The sequence below is a fragment of the Anarhichas minor genome, unplaced genomic scaffold (assembly GCF_050575085.1).
Source record: "Anarhichas minor isolate MPS153535 unplaced genomic scaffold, ASM5057508v1 ptg000001l, whole genome shotgun sequence".
Lineage (NCBI taxonomy): Eukaryota > Metazoa > Chordata > Actinopteri > Perciformes > Anarhichadidae > Anarhichas > Anarhichas minor.
The window spans coordinates 1,394,181-1,422,174 of record NW_027466447.1 but is presented as its reverse complement, the minus strand read 5'-3'; the positions used below and the strand labels follow the sequence as shown (position 1 = coordinate 1,422,174).

Genomic DNA, 27,994 nt, shown 5'->3' with positions numbered 1-27,994 from the left:
CAATATCTAATAATTTATTCTTTCAAAAACTAATTATTAAAGGAGAATACTGCGATACATTTTGAAGGCGCTGGTTTGTAAAATCTCTGTTCAACTGGCCCGTCACAATCAAGAGACAACACAAGCGAGACCTGAGACCTGACAACTTAGAATGATACGGGACTACAAAAAACACAACACAAGAAATAAGGACAAAAACAGAATGAAATCAAACTAATCAAATCAGTAAAACAATCATGTAGATACAATACTCCCAGTGTATTAAGGTTAGACAGATGATAGATGCCCATCACACAGGTGGCTTTAGAAACAGTTTCATGTTATTGTTTATTGAGGTTTATGATCATTGGACTGACAATACATGAAATGAGTTAAGAGCTTTTTGTTTGAAGGAAAACATCCTGTACAACTGAGATCCTGTTTTGTGCAGACTTCATCATGAATAGTCAAGGTCCTTAACAAGTGGACACCCAAGAGCACAACTGTATATTGACAACACAATATCCTTTTCTTGTCATTTTATTATAGACCAGTTACAGATGGTCACTTCCACACGACCTGAGTCTGAGGACAGGTCAGGCCTCGAGTCAGTGTAACCAGCCAAAGCATTGTAGTGGTGTCTCCACAGTGTGTCGGCGTGTAGTAAATGTCCTCGCCATGTCTCTGCGTTACCTTGCTGACTCTCAGTATGGTTTGCCTCCAATAGCAGCGAGCATCTCTTGCCTCTCTGCAGCAGTGGGCATGTCGGGTCGCACACCGTCTCTTCTCCTCTGTTGCATTATGCTGTGCTGAAGGAGGCAAACACAAAATGCTTAGCAACATATGACTAACTGTACCTTATTAGACATTGTGCATTATTAGTAGAAACTCTGAAAGATACAGTCGTGTTCCATATAGGACCACAATCATCACAGTTGGCATGAAAGAAAACAACAAAACCTCTTACGAAAAAATATTTGTATAAACTGATCTGAAATCTAAGAAGAATCTCCTCTACAACTAATAATTGGCTCAAACTGATTAGATATTGTGTCCATAACAAATGTTAATTAATGGATAGATTTATTACAAGACGTGCATTTAATGTTGTGACTCTGCATACTGAAGCGTGTGTTCTGCTGCGACAGCATTCAGTTCAGACTCGAGTCGTGCTAACAGGGTTTCAGAAAGGTTGCATATAAAATTGTGTCAAAATTATGTAACAAAGAGGTTTAAAAGTCGAGATATCTCGGCCTCTATTGCTTCAATTGTGATTATTCTTTTTAAGGGGGGGTGCCTAAACCTTTTGGTAAATTCAGAAGGACAGCAAATACTCTTTTTTAAATTAAATAACGTTAGAGGACTTTCTTCTGTTCTCTACCTGATGACAAACATGTGACACCTTCATGAGTCACGGTGCCGTGAGCGGCTCCTTCTCACGCCCTTCTGTCCCTCACTGTGCCAGCGCTCTGACCAACCAGAGGGTGTCGCTACTGCAGCATCAAGTATAACCTGTGCTGTCTTCCCACCCATGAACAGGGGTCTCGTATACAAAACAGAGCGTAGGATCCACACTAAATGTTTGCGTATGTTCAAAGGAGGAAAAAAATATTCAGATTTATAAAACCTGGAGTATGCCTGCCAGTGAGCTATTTCCTGTATCAACCTGTAAATGTGTGCAGCTGGCTCAGCCTCACATCCCGCCCTCTACACACCATATATGCTCAATACAAAGCACCTTATGAATGTTGATGCATAGAAATGAGTTGCTGATCAGTGGGTCTCTACGGTGAATCACAGAGACCACCGAGAGGAAGACTAAGAAAAGGTGTTTGTGAGAGATCGGTCACTCTCTGTCATCTCTCACTTTGCTAATTGACAGCATCTCTATGTACAGGTGGTGAAGATGTGCCAGGTGAGGTGACTGGAGAAGGTCTGTGAGTGACTCTCCAGTGAGCTCTGATACTTCTTTTTACAATCAACACTTGAAATGATGAAGGCACCTGCAAATGACAAGGTAGTACAAAATGTAAACCATACTTTGTTTCATTTTTACCTCTTTACTTAAGATTTCATTTTTTTTTAATTTTTTTTAAAAATGTAACAAAACACTGGGGCCACAATGTGTCCTTCACGGTTGACAGGTTTTGCTGTTCAAATCAGCAATGTGCTGTTTACAGTTTGTCTGTGTGCACTATGCTGCATGTATCTCTCCCTATGGAATAAACCATTAATTAATAAATACAGTTGTGTGTGATTTTACTCACAAACACTTCATGAAAGCTCATTTTGTACTTGGTGATATCTGCAGAGTATTAGAAGATTATTGAAAACTAATGACGCCCACCTGTTCTGCAGTTCTTTAACGTTAGTTGACGTTATTTTACAGATGATGATAAATTCACCAGCTGCTCCACAGCTGACCACGAGGCAGTTCAGCCCTCTCTTGATGAAATATTGAGCGAAATTTGATTTGAGGTTTGAGTTAGTCCATGTCTTTTACAATTCAAATGTGCTTACAATCATGGCTTACTAGTACAAGCACAAATACAACGCTCCGCTTTTTATCAACTCTTGATTCTTCAGTTTGTTGTCTTTGGAGACATACACTCACCCAGTATTTCCGACAGCTCTTATATCTCTGGAAATAAGCTGAGCACATTCTGGAATCATAGTTGTAGGCCCCCAAACACTTCTGGGAGGCATCACTTTCCTGAAAGAGAAGACGTTCCACCAACAGAACAGAATGAGACACTTGTGCTGTGTTTATACCAATTGCGACGCAAATTTTCTGCGCGACGAGATTACATACAAAGTCAATGCAAAGACGCGAATGGAATGCGAAATCTGAACTTTTTCAACTGACGTCCTGACGTTGTTGAATCAGAAATGGAGGAAACAAATATTGTAGTTGTAGGTGTTCACCCAGCGCTCTACGATACCTCATACTAGTAGAGACCGGACCAAACTATATGTGTGTAAACCATATGGTACGAACAATGAAAAAGACGCTGCCGTATTTGCGTCTAGATGACGTTATGTTGAGTGTTGATGGAGCTGCTACAATGTTAGCATAGCCTAGCATTGAGCATTGACAAAACAAGTATTTTAAGTTATTTGCTTGTCATCTTGTGGAGAGAACTAACAAAACATGAATTCAGACTTTTTATAAATCGGCATCATTACGTAGTTATTTCGGCATCCCTTTTTGTTGGTTTATTGCAGTTAAATCACGGCAACATCAGTTTATTTTGTGTTCATACAGCTGTAGTAAACAGCCGACATGTGGCTGGCTAGACACAGTGAATACAGCTCGATGAAATCCACGGAGCTGCTCTGGATGATGTTATGAAAGGCGTTTTGTTTCTCGGGATATCTGGGACTTCCACAACAAGTACTAAGCATTCCATGGTTGATGGCGGAAATAAATGGCTTAATAATGGTTTCCATGGAGATAAGCCACTTCTCCTCTCCGGCACGTCTAGCGCGAACGACAAATAAACACAAATGATCCCGAGAGTAACTTGGCGTTTGGTGTGAACGCAGCATAATGGACACTGTCCCGTCCCTGCAGCAGACAGATGTTTGACAGCGTGCAGGATGTAAAGGGCTGGTGAGCTTACTTCGATGCATGGGTTGCTATCCTGATTCCGAACTTTCCGTACAGTTTTATCCATTCGGACCTGTGTAAAGATAGACATATAAAACAGGTTCAGTTATTGCACATGGTCCCTTCTGTGTGTGAGTGTATTTATTACAAGTAGTTATCACATGTAACTGATTTCTACAGCTCAGTTCATTTTATATTTAATAAAATCAGCAGATATGTTGTTACGAAGGCAACTTTCAAATAGGTGAACCTACTGTAATATTGTAATTTTGCATTCTAAACAAGACATGTATCTTTAGAAGCTAGAGGCTGAAATCAATTCATAGAAACCATTTTCTGATGCACCACTACCAATGCGAACACCAACACCAGTCAATTTATCATTTTGTTGATGATAAGGAGAACTAACAAACTTGCTCTTTAATTTAGGATCGATTAATCAATTAGTCATTCTACAGAAAATGAATGGTCATCAATTTGTAGAACTGTAGTAACTGTCTAAATCACTTATAAAGGAAAAGTTAAAAATATTCGCTAGTGTCTGTTTGTCCAAGGTGAGGATGTCCTGCTTTACCCTGTTTTAGCTCACAGTGAAGTGACTCTCTCTGGTTGGACAACACACGATTCTGAAGACTTGGACTCTGGGGAACTGGGAGGGACATTATTTGGAATTTGGGAGAGTGAAAAGTGCAGCTAGCCTATTAATGATAAAACATAGATTGTTGAGTATTGATCATCAATGATCGGCAATTAGTATTGACGGCAAAATAAAAACTTGATAGGGGATCTCTAAAAGATGTATTTGCTCCTTTTTTCTTTTGTGCCATTTCAATCCGTGAAACCGATCCATGAGTCTGATCTGAGATCCGATCCGAACCTTGAGTTTATGATCCGTTGCACCACTAGTTACAACTCAGCCGGCCTCTCATCTGTGGCTCAGGAGCAATAGAGCCTATATACCACTAGTCGGTGGTAGCACCCAGTGCACCGGGCAACACTGGTCGACCTTGTTAACTGGTAACTGTCAGCTGAATGCGTGGATGTTGTAGTTAGGACACCTAGCGAGAAAATACGTAGCTGTGCTCATGAATGCATATTTGTCTAGTTTTTCATTACAATGTCAAAACATATGCGATTTGTCTTTGGAGGCTTGTGTAAGATTCATGTTGAAAACAGGAAGAGAGCAAATGTATCTTCCTGTGAGTTTCTACATAGGCCTTCTGGTTTTTTGGAGAATGTTAGAGTAAACATGTGTCAATTAGAAGAACGTATATTGTGCAGCTGATGCAGAATCTTCATACTTCCTTATTTCCACATGATTACGTTTGATTCATTGATTTGCAGCACTACAATCTAATTTCTAATGAACTGGTTTTAGGTGACGGTGACAGCTAATGTTGGTTGAAACCAGTAAAATACCAACACGGTGTGAAGGCTCTTCATCCGTATACTCTGACTCAAATACATACGAGATACCATCAGATGTAAAGACCTCATCCACATTTTCAGAATCATCTAAATATTCAGCTGAAAATTATTATCCAAATATTATGAAACATCCTATTCATAAGGCCTAGCTGCTCCACAGAGCCACAGTCACATTTTACTTTCAGCTTATTTTTACGCCTTTGCTATTACTAACCAGATTGTGTATGAAAGTATGGAGATTGTGTATGAAAGTAGGAGAGTATGAAAAGTGAAGTTAAAATGATAATGAAATGGATAATATTTATAATTAATATCGAAATAAATTCGGCGATTGTATCCCGAAATGTAATGCGAAATGTATCCCGAATTGAAGAATGTCTCTTTCTTTAGTGGAAAATAGCGTTAGTCGTATCGACCCGTGGTGTAAACTTAACAACAACACGTGTTACTGATCTGAAGGATGTCCTCCACTATATGTAACCCTGCTACAGTGTAACACGTTGACCTTCACTGATATTACCAAACGGCTAACAGGACACTTTGTAGCAGCTTTTCATTTAGACGGAATGACGTGACACAATTAACTGTGTCACGTTCCTACCTACCTTATACAAACAGGCTACACACTTTGATCCAGCGCGAGTGTAGCGTAATGACTGCTGAATGCGCCTGATATCAACACAGCAGTGAAGATTATCCAGGTTTTGATAAGACCAAAACAAATGCTAATAACGGCTATTCAAAGATCGTGCTGTCATTGATTGGGCTGCTAGCAAAAGGCTATTGAACAACAATACTCTAGCATACATGTGGCTACCTAATGAAGCTACACGGTATATAACCTCTCCGTCATGCTCGAGACAACTCCACTCTCGTTGTTGCAACAGCGCACCAGGAAAATCAGCTACACCGTCACCGGTAACTGACGACAACATCAGCCAATAGGAACCCCTGAACCCTAAAAACGCAGACTGACAATAAAGAGAGCCAATAGAATTACTCGGCCGACATGTTTGTTTTCCTATGGTTTTAAATTGTGCTAAACCAAATTTAAACGATTGTCAGTACATCGAGCAAGTCAAAAAACTGAGTTTCACTGAATAGGACTGTAGGATACATTGAAGTGGAACTGGCAGCCCCTTACACAAATCAAAAAACCCAAGTAGGCGGGACTTCAAATGGGCGTGGCTAAATCATAGTGCGGTTGCATCGCAGCGCATACACACAATGGCTGCTCGAAAGAGAGGAAAGCAAACAATTTTCAGGCCCGCCGCGTCTAGCAAAAAATATGAGAAAAAAATTATTAAAAATTCGGAAAATAGTTGAAAGTGAAGAAAAACCCAACAGAAAGGATGTCAAAGCGACTGGGGTAAGTTTGGTGTAAATTAAGTCAACGGTTACTCAGTTCTTGAATTAAAATATCGGGGTTATTTAAATTATGAGAGCGGGGTGAGCTGGGGAAAAAGTTTGTGTCAATCAGTACCCACTTTGGGACCACAGAGAAAACAAGGGAAGGCACACGTTTTGATTTTAAATAACATTACATTATGTCACCGGTGATATTGTGTCACGGTACGTGTCCACGAACTTTAAAGACTACAGGAAACAGTAGAATAGGAAAGTTAAGTTAAGTTGGACAGAGCCTCCTCGCTTAGTATATAGATATTTTTAATATAATAACAACGGCAGTGCAATGAGCACCGACTGGAGCAGGCGCACTTGGATTCAGCAATAATGTCATTTTCCCTGCTATTTGCATTCACATTTAATTTTGCCCCATACACACAGTGCCAACATATCCTTATCGATTCAATCATCTCCTCTCCAAAACACGATGTACGACCACGTAGCGGCTGTAGTGACATAGTATTTCAGGTTACGCTATAGCTCTTAACTGCATGTATTGATCACGGTGTCATGCGGATGGCAGGTCGGCTATCGCCCGCTGTAAGGCTTCAAAACAAGAAGCGGCTCGATTGCTTGTCAATAAAGTAGCAAAATGGAGGGAGAACTAAAGGCAAAGTAATTATGCAATGCTTGATATTTGGTTGTGCAGCGTGCATCTTGTAAGACCAAAAGTCAACTTGTGCTCAGTTTGACTGCTGTGGCAGGTTGCACTGAGCACATTAGTATTTCGAATTTACAAGAGCTGGTCCTAAAGCTACAGCGTGCAGGAGGAGCCTGTCATGTTCAACACTATAGCTGGTGGCTCTGAACGCTGGAACAGTTGTGAGATCAGAAGCTTCTTCCACGGCAGATTTGTTGTTGAGTGGAAGCAGCCCGTGTATTGATGTCGGTGGTTTGAAAGCTGCTGTTGAAACAGTTCCTGAGAGGAAGTGTGTTGTCAGTGTTGGCTCAAGTCTCTGCACCTGTCCTATACCTTAAACCTTAAACCTTAAACCAGACATCTGATATGGAATTAGTCTGCCATTGTTCTGTAACTGTAACATTATTTGGACTCTGGTCTTGTATAGACCGAAGTGTTACTGATATCATTGTGGCTGCTGATTGCACGCGTTTTTATTCATGAATATATTAGAGGCCTGATGTATAATGCTAATGTAAATTTAAAAAAGACAGCGAGAGACAGATGTCAGATGTTTGCTGTTGGCTTCACCTGAGACTGATTGGTGGTTTAAGTTTAGGCTAAAATGTAATTTTCTATATATTTAATGTTAGAAAAGATGGAGGGAATAATGTTGACATGAAAAAAGGGAGGATGTGATATGCAAAGTCCTGCATGCATTTGTCCAATTCACTGCTCATCAACTGTCCAGGAAATGAAACGTTTATACCTTTTTAAATGCGTGCTGAGTTTCTTAAAATTTGAACATTCTTAACAAGATAATTTTATGGAAAATTAAGTAATTCCATTTAACATTTGAAAGAATTTAAATGTTTTGATAGTGACACATTAAAATATGCTGCAACTGTTGTTATGAAGGCAATATAATTGATGTAGTTATTTTAAAAAGCCTCCTCCTTCTGCCCGGGTTCTTGTCATAGAAATGCTCTGTATCTAAAGCATTTGTACTTCCTGTCCTGACATCAGAAGTCTCTAGCAGCTGTGATTAGACAGAAATGTGTCATATGCACTACAATCCTGCTGCTGTGAACCTGAGTTTAAAAAGTTTATTAACATGTGCAAAATAGTTGGCTGACATCAACATATTCATTTGCACTAATTTATTCTGTTGGAAATATATGAATCACTTCAGAGACAAGTGCTTGTAACAAACTTTCATTTCAACAATGAAAGGCTTGAGGATGGATTCCTCTAACGATCATGCTTTAATGTTACACAACATTTTGAAGTCAATTACTGTAATGCAGATATATCTTCCCTTTCCACAACCACAATGAGGCAGTGGCTACTGTCGTACTTCAAATAGATGTTGTAGTCCATCCATCCATTATCCAAACCGCTTATCCTGTTCAGGGTCGCGGGGCGCTGGAGCCGATCCCAGCTGACATTGGGCGAAGGCAGGGTCACCAGTTCATCGGTTCATCGGTTCATCGGTCGCCAGTTCATATATAGAGCCAGTTCATATATAGAGACAGACATTCATGCCCACATTCACACCTACGGGCAATTTCGAGTCTCCAAATAACCTAAGCTGCATGTCTTTGGACTGTGGGAGGAAGCCAGAGAACCCGGAGGGAACCCACGCTGCAACGGGGAGAACATGCAAACTCCACACAGAAGGACCACCCGGGATCGGGGATCGAACCCCGGTCCCTCTCGCTGTGAGGTGACAGTGCTAGCCACTACCCCTGATGTTGTAGTTTTTTTTATAATAATAATAATAAGAGCAGATCTTATCTTATCTGATCAGATAATTCTCCATGTGTGAAATTTTAGTTTTGTGTGAATTTTCAATAATAATATACAATATGAGAATGTGTGATGGCAGATATCGTGTGTATTTTTTTGTTTTTCTCTGCTGAAGTTCTCCTGTGTTGAGGCAGCACAGTTTAATTTTGTGTTCATGTGTTTTCATTTTAAAACATGGTTAGGTTAGGGCAAGAGCTACAATTCTACAAACGTCTCTGTTGCAATAAGGAAAAGGCATTCTATGTAAGGGGGTATGTGAGAAAGCTTTGGGGCATTACAGATTCTGAATGAACCACCTCTGGTAGCCTTTTCTAAAATATTCCTGTTGTGGCAGCAGTAGGATGGAGAGTTCTGTGTCATGGAGGCTTCCATGTGATCACCTTGAAAAGACATGTCTGACCTAGTGGCTGCAGGGTTTAGCTGGGTGACCCTGCTCAGGGATATAAGATCACTTCTGCATGCTCATCATTACAAATGTATCAGAATTAAAATACAAACTGTGTAACAGTGTCACATGACATTGCTGTAACTAAACTACTCCTGTGTTTCATACGTTGTAGACCATTTACTTCAAATAGGAACACTATTTACGCGGTATTAGTAGTAATATCTGTAGTATAACCATACTTGACACCTCTGTGTTATTAGTACATATACCTACATGTACCTGTATTACTTGTATATATATTAAATGTATAGTAAATATCTATATTAATTCCAATGCAGCACCTTACCATACCATATTATAATCATAATATAGTATTATCATTGCATATATCTGTGATGGTTCTAGTTGTAGTTCAATTTGTGTTTCCAACTTTGGTGGGAAGAAAGGCAGAGTTAGAAGGGAGTTCAATGCCAATGAGGCAGCACAAAGGGAGGTGATGGTGTTTGAATACAATTTACATTTACATTGTACAACTGAAGAATAATGCTGAAAAACAAATCCAAATTCACTCTGAGATTATTGAAAATTACTTTTTACCAGGATGTGTAACAGCTGAGTCGACTGTGGGCTGGTGATTCCAGACCCCCAAATTGCCCCCCATGGCCAGGCCAGGAGCTACTTACATGGCAACTGGCTGAGTGCTTGTGTGAGTGTTTGTCTGTGAATGGGTAGCACATTAGGATAAATGCATGATGTAAATGCAGCCATTTATACCTGCTGTCAGACTGTATGGCCATATTGCTTTATACAGAGAAAAGGGTAGGTTAGTTACGCTACACTTATTGACATAAGTGGGGTTGACACTATAACATAATACAACTCAACAGCATCACAAACTACAGCCTCCAAAACATACATTTAATCTACACCACTCAAACAGTTTCAACAAAGACGAATCCTTCTAACCTTCATGAAGGGAGGATGTATTGCAGGACTGTTGTATCAGGTGTACCTAATAAACTGTCAACTGAGCGTCCAGCTTCAGTATCATTTGTATCACCTTTCTAACAAAGTTTTCTCTGTGGTTTGGAGTTTTGGTACACTCCCACTGTTCCATTGACGTCCATCTAACATATAGCAGACTCCCTGTTGCTTAGTTGTCAAGTTGTAGTGAAAGGAGTTGCTATTAAGCAATTTTTACCATTAATAACTTTCCACTAGATCTACTGGAATACTTTTTGTTTTGAGAAACAGCTACAGGAAATGCAGTCTGGTTTGCTGAAAAAGTCCCACTTTTTCACACTTTTTATAGTAGTCTTGACTTTAGGGTTTGTCTCTTTGTTAAGTTTGGCATGTAGTTACATTGCATCTATTTAGCTGATGCTTTTATTCAAAGCAAATTCCAATAAGTTTGTGTGGATGAACCCAAAAATTGCAAGAATCATGCAAGTACATCAACTTTATCAAATATACTGTATACTTCAAGTGCTACTTAAAAACAATAAAATATAGAGAAATAGTTTTTTATAATTTGCAGTCTGAGCAGATGAGTATTCAGTCTGCAACAGAAATGTATTTCTGAATTCTGTAGAGTACAGGACAGCAAGCAGTTGTGACTAAGTTGAGCGGTAGCCAGGCCCATCTCATATTGGGAGAGTATCAAGCCGTAGTAGAGAGAGTAGTGGACGGGCTGGGGTGTGTGGTTTGACCATGTCTTGGATGGAGGATGTGTCTGAGACATTCTCAGCACGGTAGGCTAGTACCAGTGTCTTGAATCATATTCAAACAGCCGCCGGTAGCCAGTGCAGGGTGTGGTGGAGCCGTGTAGTGTGGCAGAACTTGGGTAGGTTGAAGACCAGCCGGGCTGTTGAGAGGTCAGATGGCACATGCAGGCGCACCAGCCAGAACGAGTTGCAGTAGTCTAGGCGAGAGATGATCTCCTGATGTTATGGTGAACGAATCTGCATGAACAGGTTCAGGAGCAGCGAGAGACAGATTTCAGATTTTATAATAAAAGATATTTGTTGAATACGCTCAGTGTCTGTAGAGTGATGACTGTGTGTCTGGGCTCAAGCTTTCGCTGTCAGTGCGTAATTTTAGCGTAACAGAGAGCCTGCTTCTGAAACGCACTGTAGCGCTATCAACTCCAGTGGCCGAGTCGCAGCTAGAAAGCGGCGCAGCTAGAAAGCGACGCAGCTGCTCCTGGTGGAATCCAGGGGTGGTGGTGCTCTTGAAGGTGTGTGTTTAGATTGAAGATGTTTCCTCCAGATACTGCCACCTTCATCAGTTTACAGATTGCCTCATTATCAGGTTCCCTATTAGCATTGGGTTTAAATCCGAAATATTATCAAAAAGGCCCTTTTGCTTTTTGCTTCGACACCAAATCCTCTAACATCGTCCTGTGGGTCAACTCCGGAAGGAGGTAAAGCGTAATAGGTGCTCCTTAACTTTTGTCACACGATAACAGAAATCTGACGCCTGCTATTTTGTGCTGCGACTTTGCTGCTGCTGCTGTACAGAACAGACACTTCCACTTTAGAATTGTAGCGTGCATTGTGCAACAAAGTATTGGTAACATGCTTAGTACTATTTTACAAATTAGATTGTTTTATTTGAGGTAATAAAGAAGACATTTAATCTTTGTATGCTATGTGTGGTATATTGATCACAATAATTGTTATATGGTTGTAATGAGTACTAATGCTTTTTGGATCTTCGTGAACACAGTCCTGTTCTAGTGGTTGTAGCATGCGCAGTACGGAAAAAGGGTGTTTTTCCATGGCCGAATGAAGTGAACAAAGGCTATCTGTGTCCGCCTCGCCAATACACCACAGAAACTAGCGACGATGATAAAAAAGTACGTTTCTCGCAGGGAAGGAGAGACACTCTGTGTCAGTACCAGTGAGTACGATGGCCCGGTTTGGAAGAATTGACGAGTTCAAGCCACAAAATTAACAGTCAGTGTACATAGAACGGATGGAACAGTTCTTCGAAGCTAATGACATAGCCGAAGATAAGCAAGTAGCCACGCTTCTCAGTGTAATGGGTGCGGCTACATATGGGCTTTTGAGAAATCTGGTGCAGCCAAGAAAGCCAAAAGATAAGATATTTGACGAAATAGGGTGGAATAACAAACAAGGACTGCCAGAGGAGACTACTCTCTGAAAATGATCTCACTTTTGAAAAGGCTTTTGAGATCGCTCTCAACATGGAGACTGCCGACACAGACGCACATCAGTTGAGAGGGATGGAAGGTGAAAGTATCACAAGGTGAGGCCACAGCGGACAAGGAACTGCTACAGGTGCAATGGAAAAAATCCCCAGCCAAATCAGTGCCGTTTCAAAGAGACTAAATACCATAACTGTGGCAAGACTGGGCATATTAAAAAGGCATGTCGGTCTAAGTCACAGACAGAGAGTGAGAGGCATTCACAGGGCAGAGGACAGCCAAAGAAATGCACAAAATATGTGGAAGCTGAAGAAGATACTGAATTGGGTGTGTTCACTATTTAAAATCTCACGATTGAAGACGCTGACCTGTATAAAGAAACATTCACTGTTGCTGATGTGAATTTAGAGATGGAAATGGATGCAAAGAGTATCATTTCACGGGATACATACAGGGAGAAATGATCACACTTGCCACCGCAGAGAACTAAAGTTAAGCTTATAATGGAGGTCACATTCCTGTACTGGGGCAGATCACAGCCAAGGTGGTCTATGAGGGGCGAACAGTGAACTTGCGACTTTTAGTTGTTAAGGGGAATGGATCAACACTGTGTGACAGTAATTGGCTAAGGAAACTGAGGCTAAACTGGCAGCAGATAAAGCATTTGTATGAAACTAAGTGTAGATCACTTAGTGAGGTGCTAGATAAATATTCAGAGGTGTTCAGAGAGGAGTTGGGGACTCTGAAAGACGTCAAAGCCTCAATCAGAGTTAAACCTGATGCACCTCCTAAAAGAGCTCAGGAAACTGGCATTCCAGTTAACTACAGTGAATGGGCAGCATCCATAGTGCCTGTGATGAAAAGAGACAAGTCACTCCGCCTATGTGGGGATTATAAAGTGTCAGCTAATAAGACAGTTGAAACAGACACCTTCCCATTGCCACGTTTAGGGGAGCTGTTAGCAACCCTTAGTGGAGGTAAGGTATTCTCCAAGATAGACTTAGCTACAGCTTACCAGCAGGTGTTGCTGGATGATGACTCCAAGAAATACACTACCATCAACACCCACAGAGGATTGTTTGTGTAGAACAGACTCCCTTTTGGAATTAGCTCTGGACCGTCCACATTCCAGTGAATTATGGAAAATCTAATGAAAGACTTACCAGTGGTAGTTTTTCTTGCTCATTATGGGACGCTCGGAGAAGGAACATCTCCACAACCTTCAGAAGGTCCCACAACGGCTTCAAGAAAACGGACTACGAGTGAAACGCTCTAAGTGCGAGTTTGGCAAAACTGAAATAGAGTACCTGGTCCATGTGCTGGATGAGCAGGGCACACACCCTTCAAAGGACAAAGTGAGAGCTCCAGGCGTTTTTAGGACTTGTTAATTAGTATGGAAGATTTGTGCCACAGCAAAGCACAGTCTTGGCACCATTGTACAGACTGCTCAGAGGACAAGTGATTTGGAAATGGACTGAGTGTCACGGGAGTTCTGGACAGGACCCAATAGCAGACCACGAGATAGGATTGAGGAAACGAAAATACTTTATTTTTAGAAGGTACAGCATGCGGGATTGACGGGGTGGTTCTCCGTGGACCGATACTGGAAGGCAGGCAAGATTACTGTGTGGATCCCTTGGTCCGACACAGGGCTGCAGGCAGATCGATGGTGTGATGTCCCGTGGATCGACACCGGAGGCAGGCAGATTAACAGGTACTCGAGGCAGAAGACAGTACCGGGTTGAAGCTGGTCCGGGAATGAAGACGGTACCGGGTTGAAGCGGGTCCAGGAATGAAGCCTGTGACGACTGTTCCGGCATGAAGACTGTGGAACACAACGGAGGGCACGGGGGATTCCCGGACCGGCGGACACCGGAGGCAGGTGCTCAAGGCAGAAGACGATACAGGGTTGAAGCGGGTGAAAGACGGTACGAACTGACAACCTGAGACTGCAGGACCAGGGTTGGAATAGTGCCAGGGGAATGATTAGTGGGATCTGAGTCTGGTGTGTCAGCCTGTGGGAGGTAATCGGCTGGAGTGTCCGCAGCTGTGCACTAATCAGAGGTGTGGCCATGGGAGGTGTCTGGAGAGAGAGGAAAAACACAGAGCACATGGCACACAATAACAAACAGGGGAATGATGGAACACATGAGGAGAGGAGATCAGGGGAAACAGAGGTAACACACAACGGGTCAGATAGGGATCCTGACACTGAGGTTGAACAGGTTGCTTTTGTCAAGTGTCCTTTGGCAGAGAGCAGCGACACAGGAACAGCCGTGACTTCAGCTCTAGTCCACTCACTGCTGGCGGAGCATATACAAGGAGCACTACTTAACGCAACACAGGTTGCAAGGACGACACGCACCGCCAGTGAGTTGTCGCGAGTGTATACTTATGTCATAGAGGGCTGGCCCACTCAGGTACAGGAAAAGTCTAAAGGTGTTTTTCACAAAGAGAAATGAGTTGTCCACACAGCAAGGTTGTGTCCTATGGGGGACTAGACCAGGTATGGTGGCCAAACCGTGACTCTGAAGTGGAGCAGACTTGCAATGAATGTGAGACATGCCAGCTGGACCAAGGTTGGTCCACTACACCCCTGGGAGTTCCCGGGTGAGTCCTGGAAAAGACTACACATAGACTTTGCTGGACCTTTCCTGAGCCACAAGTTTATGGTTGTGGTGGATTCACATACAAAGTGGTTGGAAGTGTCACAGATCACCTCTCAAGCTACTATTACCAGGCTCAGGAGACTGTTTCCCTCTTACGGTCTGCCTGAACAATTTGTGACCGTGCAACCACATTCAGATCTGAAGAGTTCCAGACTTTTGCCAAGCAGAATGGAATTCTGCACACCACAAGTGCACCAGGACATCCAGCAACAAATAATCTGGCAGAGAGAGATGTCCAGACGTTCAGGCAGGTATGAAAAAGCTTGCTCACACTTCACTGAACAAGGTCAAGGTCTCACTGCTCCTGCTGCACTATCGGACTACGCCTAACTGCACTACTGGACAGTCCCCGGCTGATTTGCTTCTTCACAGACATATCTGGACAAGGTTGGATTTCCTAAAGCCTTATACCAAGGAGACGGTGCGTAAGAGACAGTATCAACAGAAAGAACACCATAACGGCACTGCAGCAGACTGGTTCTTTAATGCGGACAACATCGTTTATCTGCGCAGCACTGTGGCGGGGAGTCGAAAGTGGATTCCAGGGTTGGTTGTGAGACAGAGAGGCCCTGTGTCGTATGAAGTCAGAGAGCGGGACTCCGACACAGTACACAGACGTCATGGAGACCAGCTGCGAGCTCGAGCAATTGCTGAACCTGATATAGATGTCACGGAATCACAGGCTGAACTGGGTGATGGTGAAGACTGCAGCAGTTCTCAGGAAGTTGTTGACGATAACATGCAGACACCCGAGCTTCTAGAGCCCGAACCAGTGGCTCTGAGGCGCTCAAACCGAACTGACTAAACCACCAAAGCGATATATGCCATAAGACTGTATACCCCTACAGCGGACTGTTTCTTTTAGCTTATACCGTATTTTCCGCACTATAAAGCGCACCGGATTATAAGGCGCACCTTCAATGAATGGCCTATTTTAGAACTGTTTTTATATATAGGGCGAACCGGATTATAAGGCGCATAGAATAGAATAGCGTCGTAAGCGTGTCTCTTCAAAGGTGCCATTTTGGGGTCTTTATACACACAAGTGGTGTTGGACTAGGAGTAAGCACAGTACCGGTGTTTACCGCGGTGCGGCTTTGTAGTTTACCAGTCGTACTGAAACATTTTGACAGAGCGCCGTGTACAACCAGTATGGATCAACCAATTAACCAATTGATCCATATATAAGGCGCTCCGGATTACAAGGCGCACTGTCGTTTTTTGAGAAAATTAAAGGCTTTTAAGTGCGCCTTATAGTGCGGAAAATACGGTACTTGGATGAACAACCTGAACACATACAAGACTTATAAAGATGACAAATATTGTGTTAACTTAGGCCATATGTTGTTTTTTGTTTTTGTTAAAAGTACCAGACAACAGTTGTTCAGTTAAGAGAAACATGTTTATTAATATTTCCAGAATTATATGGAATGCTTTGTTATTCTCAGTTAAAAGGGGGAATAATGTAGTATATTGATCACAATAATGTTGTATGGTTGTAATGAGAACTAATGCTTTTTGGACTTCAGTAAACACGGCCCTTTTCTAGTGGTTGTAGTGCGCATTTCCATGGCCGAATAAAGTCAACAAACGCTACCTCTGCGTTAGTCTCGTCAATACACCACACCCTATAAACTGACTACCACAGCAGGCCTACTTAGACACAGATTCTCTCCAAGTTACCCTTCAGCAGTTGTTTCTTCTATCTATGCATTGTACATTGACTCCCATTTGACATCATGGTATATAGGACTCACAGTGATGAACCCTCCTGTGATTTTTAGTAAATGGGAAAAACCCTTCATCATCAGTCATTACTAACAGATAGTGTAGACTGTTTAAGGAATGAGTATTAGTATATGAGTATACTTGGAATATCTTTTTCTGGTGAACCCGACCCATGCAGCACACACACACACACACACGCACGCACGCACGCGCGCGCACACGCAGGGCCATAATTTACCATGATGACTCACACACTGACTCACAAAGTAAAACAATACCAGTGCCACTGTTGCAGCTGGTTATAATACAGTACAACAATACAACATAAACAAGAAATATATAAGAAGAAATTAATTTAACGCAACAAATATAAAATAACAATGAAAAAACATCAGTAATGAATAGAATCAGTGGCTCAAAAAAAGACAATGGTGCCACAGTTTATAAAACCTATTCTCTGAGTTTTCAGTAGTCTACCAAATTATTTAAAGTTTCAATTGGGTTTGTGTTGGCACAAAGACAAGTGTAGCTGATGGTACCAAGGCTGAAAAGGTGTATCTAAGTTAAAATAAAGAGCTGGGGGTTTATCTGTCAAATTTGAGTTCACCACTGAGGTCCAGATAATGTAATATTCATTCAGGCTGCAACAAACACTCACTCATCACCTGAGAATAAAGAAATGTGTTGCTTATTGTCTAACATACAGTATAGGCCTATATCATGAAGGCAGCTGGAGATGAAAATCTGTAGTTTGGTTCTGTTTTAGCATTTTTTTTGAAGATTCCTCATATCTGTTGTTCATGATATTGTTCTCCTATCGGCCAGAGTATCAGAATATTATAAGGACTGTCAGTCTGAGAAGGGATATACACGAGAACAAAAAGCAGGTATCATTCTTGCCTGTTCCCCGCCATGATATAGAGGTTTATGCCTGTAATCCAGTAGGAATTAGAGGGAAGGGCGGCGGTATTTCATTTAGTGGTATACAGTCACTTGTTGCGGTAGTAAGGACGTGAAGTCTCTCTTTTGGGCACTCAAAAAGTTTACCTCACTAGTGAATAACAGTCAATGTTTCTTATGTCATCGCTGCATCTCAGAATAACATGAGGAAACGTTTGGATAATAGTTAGAATATATCCGCTGTTGTTTTTTTTAAATTAGAAATGAATAAACTAGTACACTATTTATTAGCTCCCAGTAAATTAGAAATGCATCATTCTGGTCAGATAAACAGACAGACATAAGGACTTTTAACTTTTTAGGTGTTAAATATATTCAAAATAGTTTTTTCAAAGGGAAAGTAATAATCGATGTTACAGAGCATTTTGAAAATGTCAGATGTAATTTTTAAAAGGTTTAAAAGAGTTTTACAACTTGTTATTCTATTCAAGATGTTTGCTTACATTGTATATATATTTCACCACATTGAATATCAATTTTGCTCCTCCTTCAAATTCATTTCCCCACAGGTATCATTTGAGCTCATGTTATACTCGGATCCCCACTGATGGTTCTGATTATATTGCTTGTAATTAACAACTCCTCTTCGGTCACATGACTTAGCCAACTGAAACCAGCTTTATGTTACCAGTTATCCAGGATCACCAACGTTCTCTCCAGGCTCAATGAAACCCAAAGAGAGCCAGGTTGAGTTGAACTGGTTTTGTGATAGGGGCCTCAGATCAGTTGATTTATGACTTAGGTTTTAGTGTCCTTTGTACTGCCAGCAACCTGAAACTAAACCATTCAGATGACGTTTTCTCTCTCTCTCTCTCTCTTTCTCAGGCCCCTAACTCCGGGCGGTGTTGAGCACATAAAACTGGATAGAATAATTGCATCAGTACTAGTTGGGCACTGCGCCCCAGTCCATGTAGCTGGTCAGCCTTAGAGTGCCATGGCCACAGGAACCCACGGCCACCGTGACCACATCCTGGAGAGAGCCAAGCTTGCAGCGCCCACAGGGAGGCGCAGGAGAGCAGAGGGGAAGCCGAAAAAGAATTTCCCTTGCCTGGAGTGTCAGAAAGCTTTCAACAGTCTGGAGAAGTTGAAGGTGCACTCGTACTCTCACACAGGAGAAAGACCCTACCGCTGCTCCCACCCCGAATGCACCAAGGCATTCGTCTCCAAATACAAGCTGCTACGGTACAGACTAGCAGCAGTACATAGCAGGCTGCAGCATCTTGCTTTTCTCTTTACACCTTTTGTAACATAGTGCTCAATAGTAATCAGAATATGTTAATGAATACTAGTTTTCAGGTCTTGTGTTTATGTGTGATGTAAAGCATGCCTACTTAAACGTGATTGCAAAAATTCTGAGTGCTCATAGAATGTGTCTGTGTTCCAAGGCATATGGCAACTCACTCGCCAGAAAAAAACCACAAGTGTTCATACTGTGAGAAAATGTTCCACCGCAAGGATCACTTAAAGAATCACCTACACACTCACGACCCCTACAAGGAGGCATTCACCTGTCAGGAGTGTGGCAAGAGCTACAACACCAAGCTGGGCTTCAAACGCCACCTCGCCCTCCACGCCGCCAACAGTGGAGACCTCACCTGCCAAGTGTGCCTGCAGCCATTCCCCAGCACTGGGGTTCTTCTGGAACACCTCAAAACACACGCTGGCAAGTCCTCTGGTGGGACCAAAGAGAAAAAGCATCGCTGCGAGCACTGTGAGCGCCGATTTTACACCCGTAAAGATGTGCGACGCCACATGGTGGTGCACACCGGACGCAAGGACTTCCTTTGTCAGTACTGTGCCCAGCGCTTCGGTAGGAAGGACCACCTGACACGTCACGTAAAGAAGAGCCACGCTCGGGAGCTGCTGAGGGTAAAAAGTGAGCCAGCTGATTCGCTGGAGCCCGTTGTCTATGACCTGCCGTCTGGGGGCATCAAGGGCGAGGTCCCGGGAATGCTGACACCAAGGCCGCACCAGCTCAACATGTACACAGGCCCCATCCTGGACACGGAGCCCTTCCCCACCACCACACACCCTTTTTCTTTTAAGTACCCACTGGGTTCCAACTTTACCTCATACACCGTTTCCTCACAGGAGCGGGAGCAGAATCTAAAGGGAGAACTGGAGACCTACCTGATGGAGCTACAGAGCAGCATGCCCTCCTCATCTTCTGCAGCCCAAGAACCCCAACTCTCCTCCTCCAAACTCGAGTTGGAGCCTCAAGTGGGCGTGCTGGAGGAAGCGAGCGATGGGGTGTCTCTGTCTAAAATGTCTACACCGATGGCAGCAGCCACCGCAGGCGACTCCCTGGCATCTTCGTCTTCTCTGATGGACTTCTCACAGCTCTTCAACTTCCTGCCACTCAACGGGCCCCCGTACAACCAGGCAGGGGGCAGCGGGGGGCAGGGCATTGCCTATCCACCCAATGAAGTGCCCACACCTCTTGTCCAGCTGCCCCTCCAGCCTCCAGAAGACCCAGAGGCTGCAGAGAGTCCGCTTCAAAGGCTCCCCTCCTCCTTCATATCCAACCTGAGCACACCCACCACACTGCCCCGCTTCCACCAAGCTTTTCAGTGATCCAGTATGTACTGCGCATGGCACACATGCACTCTAACACACACATAGTGACACACATGTTGAACTACACAACCTCCCCAGCAGACACCAACAAGATGCTAGCAATACATGTTTGAAGATATAAGCACTTCTGTCCATTGAATGACAACATGAGCAGATATAAACACATGCAGCAAACACATAATGATCAGCACTGAGAGCAGCACACACACACACACACACACACGGTTTGGCTCAATCAGCTTTCTAATTGCTACTGTTGAGATGTGTTCTTTTCACCTAATAAGCTTTTAATTGACGAGTTGGCAAATCTTCTCCACCTCTACTCCCTTATGACAGGTTCACTTAATAGCAGAACAATTATTTTCTTGTGCTGTGTGGGTATGCAAATACAATACCCAATTTCTCAATCTTGTTCTATGTACAAGTTTTGTAACCTAACATTAGCTGATGTGATTACCAAGAGAAATTACTTTTTCAAAGAGAACATTTTTCATAAACACCTTTTAACTGAGCACAAGCAGTAGAATTCACTGCAAACACGCCACATTCACATTAATGGAGCAAAAACATTTTTTCCGCAATAATGTAAAGGTGGCTTAACTGTGACTGTGAGAGCTGTGTCACTTTAAACATGAATTCTTTTGAGAGTTGGAGAATTTCCATATAGATGAAGACTAATAGTAATTAGATTGCAGTGACTTATTCTTTCCTTTACTTAACCCCCGTGCTTTGAATAGATAGTCCTAAGGAAGCAGTTTTTGCAATTGATACAGCACTTTGAATATTGTGATGTCGTCTGTCATCGCAGTTGACCTTTGTTTTATCTCTTTCTTATTTGTGGTAGGGACCAAACAGTAGTTTGGGGATGTTTTCGCCCATACATATATTTGGGAAAATTCAATATACATTTGTCAAACATACTTTTAAGGATTTTTATCAGAAAGTGAATTTAGTAAATAGGTTAAAACATTGATCTGGTTCTTTTGATCAATCCATAAAGCAGAAGTTCATTGACATGATTATAGACAAGGGAACTACTGAGCAACAGTATCACAGTGAAACATTTCATTGGTTGGTCAAGTTTGATCTTAATTCTGCAACAGTGGGGGCTTTTTCAATGAGAGCTTACACGTCTTTGGAGTTTCTTAGTTATCACCCAACACCAAACCAAAGACTGCCCAACCCACTGCTGCAACATTACTGTCGACTGTTCAGGTATTAGTGTTTTTCAACATAGAGACTTAATTGACACCAAAGGCTGTCAATCTCTAATTTCACCCCTAAACACCCTCTCCACCACAAACGCACAGCATCCCCACCAACAAGGCATCTGGATGTCTTATAACTGCGATTCCACACAAACACACCTAGACATCACTGTTGATGAGCCTTACCCAGCAAGCTCGTTGAAATGATGCCTGTCAACCTCGCAGTGGAGTTCTCTTTACTTAAGGCTCAGTGTGTCATTTCTGATGGTTTTGCTACTGAGCTGTTGCACTCTCCTCTTGCTTGTGCCTTATTTTTTATCATCAAACTTTTTCGGTGGGAGTAGATGACACTGTTTGTGACTGAAACAAAAAATATTAGTTGTTGATTGAATGCAGAAAGCTGATTTAACATCCGGAAGTTATTACTTTTGAAGTGTTTATATGGTACCTAGTACCATTTTATTTCATGTGTCATAAAAGGTCGTTGCAGTGGTGGTATACAAAAGTGAACCATAAAAATTCAAATTGGGATCTTTAAAACTGATTGGAAACTTGTTTCAAAAAGATTCTCCATAGTTTTATTAATATTTTAATAACGTGTTATCATCTAGGATGATCTACTCAAATTTAAACATTTACTAGTTAAGAAAACAAAGTTTTACAACGCACACCACCAATATGCGCATTCAAAGGGAAAATAGCATTTGTCAGATTAATTTGTCAGATTAATGGCAAATACAACGTGCTACAAAGGTGCTCTGTTTACTGAATATTCCAGCCACTCTCTGTCTTTGAACCCAGACCAAGGTACAACAGCAATATCAAACTGTTCAGATAAATGACACAGCGCCGGTCACATCTGGACTCGCTTCACATTTTAGCTACATAGAAAGTTATCTGGACAGTGTTGTTTGCTAGCACATAGCCTATATAACATTAAAACACATATCAACAAACATTATTATTCTAAAAAGTGAAATGATTTCTTTAAGGAGTTGTCTGTGCTCGATGGAGAATACTTTAATTAAAATCAATTCCTAAAAGTATTTCGAGAATGTTTCAGCCAGTAAACTCTTTATCTAGACAGTAATCTGGCACAATGTTACAATTGGCTACAAAACACGCAGCCGCTCTTTCATTTAATTTTGTGACCTTCAAATCTTCGAAGCATGCAGATTTACTTGAGCTGTCGTCCCTTCAGCCTCCCTTGTCTCAGCACTTCCTCTCCTCTCTCACACGTTACTATCTTACTCTCCTTGCTGTGTATCCTCTTCCCTTGCTATAGCTAAATGCAAAAAAAGTATTTTCTGGCATGCATTTCCAAATGATACATTGGTTGTTGTTCAAATATACTGATTATTTTGGTAACTATAAAACATACGACAGCCCCAGTTAAATAGACAACCTGCTGCCCATCACATGATTGCATTAATTAAACAAGAGATATTCTAAAGTGTTGCTATACCACAATGCTGACATGGCTTTTCTCTTTTTGCCCTTTATAGAATCAGCTGACGAAAGTTTATGAAAGCTAGCGTTAGCTTTGAGTACAGCACGCTATATAATTAGTTAAATTGGTTTACCATTTTAACAAAGATGTGAAAATGGTAAAAGGGACAAATGCCTACCTCGAAAATAACGGCAAGTGTTTTTTGCTGCACTTGATTGAAATATACCAAGCAACAAAGGTTTACCCACCTTGTGCTCCAATGTCCTGTGTCTGGAACAAACTTGGGCAAATCAGCTGGCACACTATCTTCTGCCAGTATGTCAGTTTCAGACAAGGATTTATATCTGAAATATTTTATATAAAATACAAAACAATTTCTATCCAATCCATCAAGAACAAAGTACAAACATCCTAATTACCTAATTAATAGTATTTAAATACATTTATCTGAAATAATACCTATCCCTGAATCTATATGAAGTCAATGTAACATTTTGTAAAATCTACCCAGATAGTCTGAGAAGTGTCCAATAGAATGGAGGTGAAAGGTCCTCAAAGTTCTGAACAATTCATTCCAGTATCTTCACACTTAGAAACGGATTTTTTTTCCATGTTAGATGATTCATCCAGTGCCAATACAGGAAGTAGTGTGCCCTGTATGTTGAGCAACAACTTGGATTAGCATGTAGCTTGTCTGACAGGACACAGGAGCTTGAGTTCTATCACAGACCAGCAAGAGGCCTTTTAATTAAAGTGCCCATGTTCTAACCTTGAGCAGCCTCGCATAGAGAATAATTTAAAAAAAACATTAGCATTAGATGTTAAAAAAAAAAAATCATTGGATGTGATCTGGGGTTTCACAGAATCGAACAATATCAGCAGTCTTGTCAGCTTTAGGATTGGGAAAATGACATGAAAAAAAACCCAACACTAACGTATCGGATAATCAGTATTATATAAATAACCGTTTTCATTTACAAAAATGTCAGTTATCAGTGACAACTACTGGCACTCCATTAACATTAGAAAAACATGCTGCGGTTGAATTTCTCAAATTGTTTAAAAGTTTTGACTGCTCCATAAAGCAAATTATATGTACCTCCATTGTACTGGTGTAGCCATACAAATGAAACCAAAACTATCTTCATACCACTTGAGGGAATGGAACAAAAAAAAAAAAAAAAATTGAAATACAATCAATCTTTTTTTGAAGGACACGATGTTTTAGTGTGAAAACATTTGTGATTCTTATCATACAAATTATTTTTTATCTTTTCTTCCTCTTCCAACCCAACCATCAAGAGGAATGCTTCTCAGCATTTTCTGAGGCTTTTGTTCATTGAGAGCTTCAGTTGTGTGTAGCAAGGCTCCACTCAGCATGGCATTTACTGCTAACCAAACAGCTCACAAGTAGGGAGGAGAATCAGTGCCTCAATCAGTCCTATAACAGATCAGTTGTTTGGTCTGATTCAAAGATGAAAAAATGGAACAAATAATGGCTGCTTTGGATCAGATGCTCATCATATTTTTATACATGTTCCACAGGTCCATGACAGAAACATTTCACACGGTTACAGTATTTCCTCAGACATGTGCTGAATGAGTCACAAAACATCTAGAGTTTTTGAATGTTCATTAAAAACATGTAGAGATTAGATACAGAATACATCTGTTATAACAAATGGGCTATTAGCAGAGATATTTTTACTAACACAATGCCAAGTGAATCATAGTAAACTAGAGTTAGTACTTGTGCTTTGACATGACACAAGCAACTGTCATTACCTCTTTTGGCAGTTACTCAGTTTGGTTTAGCCTCATTTGTGACCTCAGCACCCCCACTAAGGGTTGCATTCCCTCTGCAAACCTTAGTGGAAAATCCAAAACTTTCTCTTTTTCTCATTCTGCGCTGACGATAAAGATCTGTGAGATGATCACAAAAATACATTCAAAGATGACACCTGCTGCTGGAAAAGACATTTCATTTATCTTTTCACGCATTTCTCCAATACGGTTTGTGTATTAAATCCAAATCCTGATCTAACATACAGGATACTATGGAAACAAAGCGGGCTGCCTTCGGGTTAGTTGTCCCACTCCAACAGCTAATGCTAGAGTTTATGACTGTAGTCTAGTTTCTAAATAATCTAGAGCTAGCGACCATTAGCCAGCAAAGTAGGGCTGGGTATCAACTGAAATATGTGCTGATCAAAGGTGTGATCAGATCCACAACCTTGTTGATTTCTTGTTTGTCCCAATAGTTTCTGTTTTAAATCCAAATTTTGATTAAAAGCTGAGGGCAAACACACCTATTCTAGTCGCTGGCATACATTAAAGAAACAAATCAATGGGAAAGATCCACACTCATAACTCGGCCAATTCTAGACTGTATTTTACTTTTACAAAGTCCATGTTCGGCTGCTTATCTTTGGAAAACATTTGGCTTTTAAAATTCATCATGTCAAGTGAATAAACTCATAAAAACTCAATCTGCTGATGAAGGCCGTGAGATGCAGTTTAAAGGGCAGCACAGAATAGGGAACACTATTTTGTCAAACTACTGTTCCCTTGGAATATTGTTTTGTTTACAGTATCAAAACTCTGGTATCACACTGACGCATATTAAAAAATGTCAATCAATAACCAGCCCTATCGTGATGATAGCTGATTTATATCATTTCATAAAAGAAAGATGACATATTTCATCTGTAGAACAGACATCATTTTGGACACTTTCAAGAGACATTGGACTGCACACAGATGTGGCATAAATGTGAACTTAACAACCTGGACCCTTTCTCTTCCACCACAGCAGTTATCAGATGGTGCATCCTAGTTCCATGAAATGTTTGATGCATATATATAACCCAATAGTATTATCATTTACCTCACATAGTCGTATTGTTTTTGTGCTCTGAAATTCAAAAATAGAAGTGTTAAATACTCCATTTCCCCTGATGAGACATGAATGGACACAATATTGTTCTTAGTTATGTGAAATGTAGAGTTGAATGTGTGATATTTCAAAGCATTTATGGAAGTTTGCTATTTGTATCTTGTGAAGGTTTGTGGTTTTACAAGAAATGTTAGCGAGCCGCTTTTTTATTTTTTATCATAGCACTTTTTGTAAATTGAATACCTTTATTTCCTCCAATACTTTTTGTTTAAAACCTTTATTACAAATGTATAGATTATATATTTAGCTCTTTTAGAGAACAATAACATGTAAATACAATATAAAATGTTTTATTTTTACAGGTACAATTTTGACAGTGTTTTTCCTATCAAAGTGTCATTTTTGCTTTACTTGCACAAGTGTTCTGTGTATCTCATTGAGGGGTCTTTTAACAAACAATGTACCTTAAACACAGATTTTTGTTGGCCTGGTTTTTCAGAGGGCCTTCTTTAACTATTCAAGTGTTGGTTTAGGTGAGAGCACAAGCGATAATGAAGCTTGGATGGACGGTTCTATAGCACTTAATTCTATCATCCTTTCATGGGTTGTTAAGAAAGACAAACAAGATATACTGTATGTTCACTAACTCGTGGGTGATTTTGTCCTCTTCTATCATCCTTTGACCTCAGTGTGACATGAAAAATATGACTTGATTTCTTAGTGGTTTCTGCCTGAAAGCTGTTAGATGACAACAAATTTTCCAATCGGCTAACTGCATCATCAACTTGATGCATAACTCGTATGACAGAATCCAGGCATTTGATGTGGAGAGTATGAAAGCAATAAACTGTGGATCGCAGTTGAGAAAAACAACTACATTGGAGAAAGTAGATCCACATTTCAGCTCACAATTCTAAAACTAATCTAAACTTTCCTGTGAAAAAGAAATGGTAAAAACAGAAAGTCTCCCACAGTCGTGTGGTGACCAGGAGACGCTCTTCAGTGAGAGGCACAGACCTTCAGCAATTCATGTCAATCTTCTTTATAAGCTTCAGTGGTACCAGTGAACTTTATTGAATGTGTATGTAAGAAACACTGCAATACTGCAATATATATTTTGGTATTGGATCAAGCTGCTAACATACTTCTAAAGCTCCTTAAGGTGCGACAGACCTCTTTTCTAGTTCTTTAATGTATCGTTTGTACAAACAAAGTATCCAGTTTAGCTGAACAGTTGGCGTGTGTGCCTGGTTGTACCATATAGCTACATATATTTTATTGTACTGTGACTTTTGTAGTCTTTTTACAGACTTGCCTGTAATATCACATGCCTCCCTCATGCCCTCTCCACCTGTGTGTTGTGATATTGGGACACTGAGTCATGGTGGGAGATTGTTCTGAGTGAAGTCACTCTGCAGAGATGAAGACGTCGGTGCTGACGCTGACAAACACGCCTCCACGTGATGCCGTTCAAATGAGCTGAGGAAGTTCAGAAACGAACTGCATTCCAGCCATGTTGGTTTTGTTATACGTTGCATTTCATTAATGCCATCCTGTGACAATGATGGACTCATTGATACTTCTCAATATTTTACTTCAAATCTATTTTACAAACTACTGTTGTATTTTTATAAATATAGGCAAAGTTATTCACATAAACATATATGTATATATATAAGTAAATATATATGTATATGTTTATAGGTTGTAAAATAAAAATGAATGCTGCAGCATTTATCTGTTGTTTTTTTAAACATTGACATCATCCAAAGAGGCAGATTATTTATTGTCTGGCAGAATAACTTGATTTGATTTACATACCTTGCTGCTATGAGATGAAAGAACTGCAGTTGTCAACTCGTGTTTTTACACAATGAAAGTTCAATAAACGTAAGAGAAGGATCCAACTGCAGCTCTGTTTGGTCATTCCAAAAAAATGTGTCATTCACTATGATTTTGTCTTCTTTTTGTGTAAATTGGTGGTTCTGTCCTCATGTCACGAGCCCACATGGAGTCACTTTCATTACTCTGAGACCCAGATATTGCCAACCTTTAAAGTCAAATTTCAAAGAGAAGAGTCTACAGCATTTTGGCTGC

General features: G+C 41.0%; 2 protein-coding genes across 3 annotated transcripts; one reads left to right on the top strand and one right to left on the bottom strand.

Annotated features, from left to right (window-relative positions):
- On the bottom strand, positions 1-5,967 carry chchd7 (coiled-coil-helix-coiled-coil-helix domain containing 7). 2 transcript variants are annotated; one of them, XR_012952928.1, is made up of 6 exons: positions 5,860-5,967; positions 3,603-3,662; positions 2,594-2,692; positions 2,327-2,424; positions 1,847-1,982; positions 1-788 (listed from the first exon to the last, which is right to left on the bottom strand). XR_012952928.1 is itself a non-coding variant. In XM_076086662.1 (4 exons), exons 1-4 carry the CDS (start codon positions 5,950-5,952, stop codon positions 684-686), a joined length of 357 nt encoding a protein of 118 aa, XP_075942777.1. In that variant the 5' UTR covers positions 5,953-5,967; the 3' UTR covers positions 1-683. The 2 variants fall into 2 exon arrangements, 1 of the variants encoding a protein (XP_075942777.1); XM_076086662.1 differs by lacking the exons at positions 1,847-1,982; positions 2,327-2,424.
- Positions 4,569-27,804, top strand: plag1 (pleiomorphic adenoma gene 1). The gene is made up of 3 exons (XM_076086391.1): positions 4,569-6,386; positions 18,592-18,948; positions 19,152-27,804. The coding sequence occupies exons 2-3, from the start codon at positions 18,701-18,703 to the stop codon at positions 20,338-20,340; spliced, it is 1,437 nt and encodes a 478-aa protein (XP_075942506.1). The 5' UTR covers positions 4,569-6,386; positions 18,592-18,700; the 3' UTR covers positions 20,341-27,804.
- The last annotated feature ends 190 nt before the right edge of the window (positions 27,805-27,994 follow it).

What these genes read in the sequence shown, in the direction of transcription:
- chchd7 (XM_076086662.1), bottom strand. Translation starts at nt 5,952, where the DNA reads ATGTTGTCGTCAGTTACCGGTGACGGTGTAGCTGATTTTCCTGGTGCG. An exon ending in GTCTCGAGCATGACGGAGAG is followed by an intron (nt 3,663 to 5,859) that starts GTTATATACCGT and finishes ATCTTTACACAG; the next exon opens with GTCCGAATGGATAAAACTGT. An exon ending in AGAGCTGTCGGAAATACTGG is followed by an intron (nt 789 to 2,593) that starts GTGAGTGTATGT and finishes TGCCTCCTTCAG; the next exon opens with CACAGCATAATGCAACAGAG.
- plag1 (XM_076086391.1), top strand. Translation starts at nt 18,701, where the DNA reads ATGGCCACAGGAACCCACGGCCACCGTGACCACATCCTGGAGAGAGCC. An exon ending in TCCAAATACAAGCTGCTACG is followed by an intron (nt 18,949 to 19,151) that starts GTACAGACTAGC and finishes CTGTGTTCCAAG; the next exon opens with GCATATGGCAACTCACTCGC.